Source organism: Lolium perenne, chromosome 6 (assembly GCF_019359855.2).
Source record: "Lolium perenne isolate Kyuss_39 chromosome 6, Kyuss_2.0, whole genome shotgun sequence".
NCBI classification, from domain to species: Eukaryota; Viridiplantae; Streptophyta; class Magnoliopsida; order Poales; family Poaceae; genus Lolium; species Lolium perenne.
Genome location: NC_067249.2, coordinates 124432047 through 124440877, shown reverse-complemented (window position 1 = coordinate 124440877; position 8831 = coordinate 124432047). Strand labels below are relative to the sequence as shown.

Genomic DNA, 8831 nt, shown 5'->3' with positions numbered 1-8831 from the left:
AGATGATATGCTTGATGAATTGAGTGGTTCTATTATGTTCTCTAAAGTTGATTTGCGTAGTGGTTACCACCAGATTCGTATGCAACTAGGAGATGAATGGAAAACAGCGTTTAAAACTAAGTTCGGCTTATATGAGTGGTTAGTAATGCCTTTTGGTTTAACTAATGCACCTAGTACTTTCATGAGACTGATGAACGAAGTTTTACGTGCTTTTATTGGACGTTTTGTGGTGGTATACTTTGATGATATTCTGATTTATAGCAAATCTTTGGAGGAACATTTGGATCATTTACGTGATGTTTTCAATGCTTTACGTGATGCACGTTTGTATGGTAATCTTGAAAAGTGCACCTTTTGCACCAATCGAGTTGCGTTTCTTGGCTATGTTGTTACTGCGCAGGGTATTAAAGTTGATCCAGCCAAGATTGAGGCAATTGAGAGTTGGCCGCAGCCAAAGAAGATCACACAAGTGAGGAGTTTTCTTGGCCTCGCTGGTTTCTGTAGGCGCTTTGTGAAAGATTTTGGATCCATTGCTGCGCCGCTGAATGAGCTTACAATGAAGGATGTGCCCTTTGTGTGGGGCGATGCACAACAAGAAGGCTTCATGATTCTGAAAGATAAGTTAACACATGCTCCATTACTCCAACTTCCTGATTTCAATAAGACTTTTGAGCTTGAATGTGATGCTAGTGGAATTGGTTTGGGAGGTGTGTTATTACAAGAGGGCAAACCTGTTGCATATTTTAGTGAAAAATTGAGTGGGCTTAGTCTGAACTATTCTACTTATGATAAAGAATTATATGCGCTGGTTCGGACATTAGAAACTTGGCAACATTATTTATGGCCTAAAGAATTTGTTATACATTCTGATCATGAATCTTTGAAGCATATTCGTAGTCAAGCTAAGTTGAATCGTCACCATGCAAAGTGGGTTGAGTTTATAGAGTCTTTTCCTTATGTTATCAAACACAAAAAAGGTAAAGATAATGTTATTGTTGATGCTTTGTCGCGCCGTTATACTATGCTATCTCAACTTGACTTCAAGATTTTTGGATTAGAAACCATAAAGGAACAATACTTGCATGATGCTGATTTTAAAGATGTGTTGCTGAATTGTAAAGATGGTAGAACATGGAACAAATTCATCCTCAATGATGGATTTGTGTTCCGTGCTAACAAGCTATGCATCCCAGATAGTTCTGTTCGTCTTTTGTTGTTACAGGAGGCGCATGGAGAAGGATTGATGGGTCACTTTGGTGTGAATAAGATGGAGGATGCACTTGCTGCACACTTCTTTTGGCCACGTATGCGTCGAGATGTTGAGAGATTTGTGGCACGTTGCACTACATGTCAAAAAGCTAAGTCTCGACTTAATCCACATGGTTTATATATGCCTCTTCCTGTTCCTAGTGTACCTTGGGAGGATATTTCTATGGATTTCATTTTGGGTTTGCCTCGTACACAGAAGGGGAGGGATAGTATCTTTGTTGTTGTGGATCGGTTTTCTAAGATGGCACACTTTATTCCATGCCACAAGACTGATGATGCTACACATGTTGCTGATTTGTTCTTTCGTGAAATTGTTCGTTTACATGGTGTGCCAAATACTATTGTTTCTGATCGTGATACTAAGTTTCTTAGCCACTTTTGGAGATGTTTATGGGCTAAGTTGGGGACTAAATTGCTGTTTAGTACTACATGTCATCCCCAAATTGATGGACAAACCGAAGTAGTAAATAGAAAATTGTCTACTATGTTGCGGGCTGTTTTTAAGAAGAACTTAAAATTGTGGGAAGAATGTTTACCTCATATTGAATTTGCTTACAATCGTTCGCTGCATTCTACCACTAAGATGTGCCCTTTTGAGATTGTTTATGGTTTTGTACCGCGTGCACCTATTGATTTGTTGCCTTTACCATCTTCGGTGCAAAATAATTTGGGTGCTACAGACCGTGCTGAATTGATACTAAAATTGCATGAGACTACTAAAGACAACATAGAACGCATGAATGCTAAGTATAAAATTGCGGGGGATAGAGGAAGAAAGCATGTTGTGTTTGATGTTGGTGATCTTGTTTGGTTGCATTTGCGCAAAGATCATTTTCCTGAATTGCGCAAGTCTAAACTAATGCCACGCGCTGCTGGTCCTTTTAAGGTGTTAGAGAAAATAAATGATAATGCATATAAACTTGAGCTTCCTGCAGAATTGGGTCCGGTTAGTGCTACATTTAAATTGCAGATTTGAAGCCTTACTTTGGTGAAGAAGAGGAGCTTTCGTCGAGGACGACTTCAATTCAAGAAGGGGGCATGATGAGGACATCCCATCTATTGATACAACCGCTATACCTACAACCACACAAATACAAGGACCAATCACTCGAGCTCGTGCCAAACAACTTAACTATCAGGTACTTCGTTTCTTGGAACTATTCCTCACATACATGAGAATATGTTGCTGCCTAAATCAGATATGTTTATTACTCTTAGGAATGATGGATCTAGCATGGATGAGGAGGACAAGCATTGGAGCATGATCACGCATGGAGGAGATGGCAGCAAGCGTTTGAGGATTGAAGAGGATGCCGCAAGTGGAGATTTCAGAACTTTGAAGCCACCATAAGAGGAGATGAAGACATGGACGAAATATAGAGTTCTCCACTTCTTAATTTCGTCCATAGCATAAAATGGTTCTGCGTCACCTTTAGTTTTGGGCCAGGCCCATGTCATTTTCGCACGAATTAAGTCAACCATTTTTTAGAGTCCGTATTGAAGGGGGAAAGGCCTTCTAGGGTTTGGTTCGGCCACCATACGTATGGTTGGCCGAAACCCCACCTTTTCCTCCTTTAAATACCCCCATAGCCGTCACATTTAGACTCGGATTTTGATTAGACTAAAAGTTAGCCATTGCTGCAACTCTCGTGTACTTCTTTTGGGGCCAACGCCCAGAACAAGACCGACTATTCGGAATCCCACCTTTTTCAATAAAGCTTTCATCTATATCCACAATATTCTGATTGCAATATTAGTTCTTACTTGTTCTCGATTTCAGGTAGGAATTAAGACCCTCGCTGGTTAGGCTGATCGCGCATCCGCAAGATCAGTAACTCCCGGAGATTGTCCTAGCGATTGCATTGGCGCATGAGCTTTGCACGTGTAGTCGGATCGTCAAGCACGAACTCCACCAATAAATCGATCTATCCACGTCTCATCGAAAGATCGGCCACCTTTGTCCTATCACTTGGATCGGGGAAGTCCACTTACATGGTTGGCGCAGTCCCCTTTGAACTTTCTGCTTCGGTAACTCCAAGAATTGCAACGTTTCCTGAATTACCTCCATGGTTTTTGATGGATTGTACCCACCTTTTCCATGTGTAATGTTGTTTCTAGATGTCCAAATGTTGTACATCACTGTGATAATTCTTGCCCTCACCTCGGGTGTAAACCTCGAGTCACATAGAATGTCCCGAGTCCAAGTGACAGGGTGTAACTTTGGCAATTTAAGGAAGAGAACTTCCGAACTGCCGTGCATGACTGCAGTCTACAAGTGCATGCATCAGATCTTCGGCGCTCCACAAGTGCCGTTCTCCATGACATGCCGCCGTGAAAGAGTCCTGATATTCCTCGAATAACTCTCCACCAAAAAACTCGCACTTTAGGTACTACACATAACCCAGCGTTGTTTGAGTGGCTAATAAAATGTGCTGCTAGGAAGATAAAAAAGTAAGTATAACCCCGTAAGATCACCCATATTGCTGTAATCAAAACGGGCAAGCCTCAAAACGGGCAAGCCACAAAAGAGACTTGTCGAAGGAATCACAATACATGTGTCTTCCATAACATACGGACAGACCAATTGTGCTACCAAAGATAATATCAGGAGGCTGTCTTAAGCGAATGTTATCTTGCGCTAAAATATTACTAACACATGTCTATAGACAGTTAAAGATGGGCACAATTAAGAAACTCGAATGTGATCACAGAAGATTCGCTGCGTACCAGCCAACAATTCAAACAAAATATTAGAGCACAAGTTTTTCTTCCTTGTCACTTTTCAGACAAGGGAGCAGCTTCTGATCAATCAATCGGGCGCCAGCAGCTTGGGCTAGGAGAAGAAGAATGCACAAGTGTATGTTATGCCTACCCCTATTACATCAGTCTATGTCTAACCCTCTACCACCAAACCCAGCAACGCTCTCATTCAAAGGCAGCACTCAAACTCAACTTCAACACAGCAGAATCTGTTAACTTGAACTCTAATCAGCTCTCATTATGGGAGGCCTGTTGACTTCAATTCTCAGCAGAAGGAGCGCGTGGGTAGATGATGTCGTAGTGATTACCCGTGTACAGCAAGGTCACACTCACAACTCCAGGACCAGTGTAGATATTATCTTCGGCAGATCCTCCCCCATTGAGTCGCTCCAATTTGAGAGGTACCTCAAGCGCTCTGACCAAGGCTGTCATCATAATATGGTCCGTAAACGTACGAGCTGGAGTGACACGCCGAAAGCACCACTGTTTGTAAAGCAATGGGTCAGGTAAATGAGTGACTGTATGTCTGAATGGATGCATTAGAAATTCAGCACGAGGTAATGAAAGGGAAGAGATGCTGATACGGACATCTTTCAGTCTGTAATTTTCGTTGAGCCCAGTAATAAGCTGTTCATACTCGTACGCGTGTGAGCATATCTGGATAGCTACTACTAATCTGAGGAAAACAAGAACTAAAGAATAAAATTTGTCAGAAACATGAATTATAATGAACTGAAGGAAAGATAAGTTCAAGGGCGTTTTGTCACTGTCTTCCGTTGTATCGTAGGTGCTGAAGAACTCAAGAAGTTTCTCTTTACGGTACCTAAAAAAGGAAGATTTTATGTCAGTGAGATGGAATGCATTTGGCCATGATACTTTGATGGAATTGCAGCAAACCAAGCGAACCAAAAACCTGTTAGTTGATGCTATGCTGTTCCACCTGCCTTGTCTCTTCCATCTCATTACTTTTTTTATCAGTTTCTTAAATGCCTGAAAGAATCAGCGACCCAATAGTTCACATCTGATAATAGTTACATATCATAGGTTACTCGAATGAGTTAGCAAGATATGAAATAACGCAGAACAACACGTCTGAAAAGCATCAGTCATTAAGCACATACTGTAGCATAGTAGTTATGGAAGAAAATGTTTGGTAACAGAACAATAAGGTGGCTACACCATAAGTAGCATGTGTGCATCGTTTTTGTTCAAACGAAACAAGGATACAATTCTATTCTTCCCCATTATATTGTCTCATTGTTCCTTTGCAAGTAGATTTCTCTTAAGGTTCATTGGAATTGGGTTGTTAACTTTACAGTAAACTTCGAATTCGAGTTTATGCCAACAGTATGTAAAACTCTGATGGCATGCCACTACTGTTGAGCAGTTGTGCATCTCCTGCAAATGGCAAAACAAAGATAGTGAGATGCCAGATCCGGCCTGAAGTTATGGTAACCTGAAGAGAATCATCCCTTACAAGCCTTTTTATCTCAGAAAAAAATACGGAGAAGGGGAGAACTTACTTTGTAGCTCCTGCAAAACTCAGAGGTCCATCCAAGATTTGTATGTTGCGTAGACACTCTTTTAACAGCATCAAGGAGACGGTGTTCCTCATATGTGTCCTGCCTATCAAGAACTTGCTCCTGTTGGGCATTCACATAAAAGAAATAGAATTAAATAACTAAAAATACATCCTGTGCTAATGAAAGGAGAGGAGGGCAATTACAAGGTAGGAAAATATGAAGCTCCTGTAGAAACACTCCCCATCTCCATGCACCAGTCTAAATCTCGAATAGGCATCAAGGTTCACACGAATAGCCATATCTTCAGTAACACGATAATAATTACCGACTTCAGTGATAGGAATCGTCTGCAGAAAACACACATATACGCGAATTCAAATTACACCGAGTAGAACATGGAAACAACATATTTCAAATGTGATGGACATTTTGTTTGATTCCAATTTTCCGGTTTCCGTTTGCTTTGAAAATGTATGGAACCACTAACATGTATTTTAATTCTATCATTGATACTAATTCGATGTTGTTCAATATTAAAAGAAGAAAATACATCCATTAACTTCTGGTGAACTCAACATCACTACAAAGACAGCTCAGATTCTATCAGACTATCACAAGCAAGAGTTAACATTCAATATAGTATTCCATAAAAGAGAACATCCTCCCTCCGAACAGTTGATTGTACAGGACCATAAAGAATCACAGTATCATGTGATCTAGGATTTTGATCCTGATATTTCATGCACTTCTGTTTTGAATATAAGGCAAAATGGACCCAAACCTGGTGACCCACATGTTCCGAATATATTCTCCTTCCTTCTCTATCAACAATCTATTCAACAAGAAAAGTGGTTAAAATCCAGATATCCTGCCAGGCTTACAATTTTACAGAATTAAACTGAATATCAAACATTTCAAAACAAGAAACAAGGGAATAAGAAATGAATGTAAGTAATAAAAAACAATGTAATAGTAACACCACAAAATGTGCGTCCAAAATTTCTTTGCTTTTGCCAACTTTTTACATGAATTACATTTGAGGCTTAGTTCCGGGTAAAAATCAACGAAATGGTGAACTTCTCCACAGAACTGCAGAGTACATGGTCAGTGTTTTTGTATGTAAATGCCCAATGGTTTACAGAAATTATGTCCAGTTGTGCAATCTCGAACAAATGTCTACATTAAATTTTCTGATAGCAACATTTGTTTAGAAAAAAAAACGTTGACCAACGGGGGAATGATCCCTCCCTTGGCTATACGTTGTTAGGTAGAAATGAGACTCTCCCCGCGGATGGACGCTAGGATGATAACCCGATTAAAGTTCGCCCCTCCCGCGAAATTACCGCGAGATGGGGATTCGAACCCGGGTGGGCTGGCTGCGCACTCGCCTTGCCTTGCCACTGAGCTGGAACTCAGTTCTCTAACATTTGTTTAGAAAGAAAGTTCATATTTGATTCAAGCTCTGTTACCAAAATTTTGCAGTAATTGGGAGTTGGGACATGAGCCCATGACTTCACCACATTTTACAGACTTCAAGAACTACTCTTGGCATACCATTTGCAGTAAAATTTTGCAGTAATTGGGAGTTAGAGAATGAGCCCATGAATTACAACAAGATCTGTTTCAAATACCATACCAGAGCCAGACTAAGACTAAGAGAAGACCGACAAACAACAAGGAAGTCTGTGCTCTTGGCAAAATCAAAAGGCCAAACTACTCGTACCATTTGTCCAAGATTCCTCCTCTACTCTAGGATGCCACGGCATCATTCTCTAACCAAGATCTACTGTCTTGATTACAATAACTGGTCCCGAAATTAAACATGAAGAAACAGATACCAAGAACACCATAATCCCGATTCGGCATTCCATATACAAAAATATGTTGCTGCAGGAATGCTCGATACACTCTTGGCCCAAAGATTCCGCTTCCGTTACTCTAAATCATCCCCAAGATTTCAATGTTTGAAATCCAGAACAATAAGATTGGCACACAAGTGCACGGACAAGCCAATACATCGCAAGCGAGCGAGCAAGAGAGGCAAGATTCAGGCTATACCTTTCTCTTGCGGGTGAAATAGTTTTTAAACTTGCTCCAGAGCGCCTTCTTGGCGTGCGACGATTTCACCTACTCAAGAGAAACCAAGAAACGCTCAAGAGCGCACTCCAAGAACTCTCAAGAAAACACGAGATACGCGCCATCACCTGTTCCACCGGTTTCTTCTTCTTCTTCTCCTCCTCCTCTTCTCTCTCTGCCCATTGTATATGTGCCTCGTTGATAGCTGCCTGCTCTCGTACCAACTGTTCGAACACTAGCTTGGAGTCGAACGGCCGCCTCGCCTCCTTCGGCACCACCACCGGATGCCTCCACTTTACCCCCTTGCCCCTGTCCGTCGCGGAGCTTGACGCCCCGGCTGCAAATGCCGAGGCGCCATCGGGGGAGGGGGCGGATGGGCTGCTTCCCGCGGATCTTGGAGCGGGAGGTGCCAGAAAAGGAATGTCGTCGGGCCCGACCCACGCCGCAGCGGAACTCGATCCATGGGTGCCGCGGCTCCCGCCTCCGGCCTGCTCATGGAAACGTTCTTGGGGTCGGTCGACGGGCGCTGCAGGGAGAGGTGACGGCGAGGAGGCATCGGCGCCGCCGTCGGCTGCCACAGCGCTCGGGGCCCCATCAGAGTCCTGGCGTTGCCTGTGCCCGTGAACCGGTTCCTGGATGCGGTCCTCCCGTTCTATTCCTGAACCGGACTTCATCGCGGCGGGAGAAATTTGGTGCATACAGCAGAAAGGACTTGTATGGTAATTCCGATAATGTGAGGGCGTGGAGAAGAAACGTGTCCAGGTCGCGGCTAATGATTTAGAAGAAAGTTTGACGGTTATTTATAGAGGTGGCTGTTAAGGTGGTTCTACTAGGAGTCGCTAGATTCAGGCACTCAATTCATATTCTACGAATCATAGAGTTCATCAGCAGATTCGAATTCCAGAGGAAGGGGGGAGGGAAGCAGATACAAGCCAAAGGCTAGGCCGAAGCCAACTTCCTATTCGCCAACCTCATCGGTGGATGACGTCGATGCTTTATAGTCCTCCAATCAGCTGTTGACAGCTCATCACTTCACCCAGTACTTGGACGGGAACCTGGTACTCTCCCTGCGTTCACGTCGTTCCTTCAATGCCACTGCCTGTGGAGCCTTGTCGTCAGGTACGATGTTAACATTCTCCCCTCCTTGGAAACCGGCTTGTCCCCAAACCGGTGCACGCGGGAAGCGTCGCTTCAAATCATCAT

At 42.8% G+C, this 8831-nt stretch overlaps 1 protein-coding gene across 3 annotated transcripts; it reads right to left on the bottom strand.

Annotated features, from left to right (window-relative positions):
- Positions 1–3932: 3932 nt before the first annotated feature.
- Positions 3933–8317, bottom strand: LOC127334636 (uncharacterized). 3 transcript variants are annotated; one of them, XM_051361154.1, is made up of 9 exons: positions 7757–8317; positions 7611–7679; positions 6334–6384; positions 5756–5899; positions 5553–5672; positions 4943–5427; positions 4797–4852; positions 4618–4721; positions 3933–4512 (listed from the first exon to the last, which is right to left on the bottom strand). In XM_051361154.1, exons 1-6 carry the CDS (start codon positions 8300–8302, stop codon positions 5284–5286), a joined length of 1074 nt encoding a protein of 357 aa, XP_051217114.1. In that variant the 5' UTR covers positions 8303–8317; the 3' UTR covers positions 3933–4512; positions 4618–4721; positions 4797–4852; positions 4943–5283. The 3 variants fall into 3 exon arrangements, with proteins under 3 accessions (XP_051217114.1, XP_051217113.1, XP_051217115.1); XM_051361153.1 differs by having other exon boundaries at positions 4618–4852; XM_051361155.1 differs by lacking the exon at positions 4797–4852.
- Between the last annotated feature and the right edge of the window lie 514 nt (positions 8318–8831).

Bases quoted from the DNA above. Each gene is read 5' to 3' on its own strand.
- LOC127334636 (XM_051361153.1), bottom strand. From the start codon at position 8,302: ATGAAGTCCGGTTCAGGAATAGAACGGGAGGACCGCATCCAGGAACCG. The intron at 7,680-7,756 runs GTGATGGCGCGT...TCTCTTGAGTAG, and splicing joins AGAAGAAACCGGTGGAACAG to GTGAAATCGTCGCACGCCAA. The intron at 5,428-5,552 runs GTAAGTTCTCCC...TGCCATTTGCAG, and splicing joins AGTTTTGCAGGAGCTACAAA to GAGATGCACAACTGCTCAAC.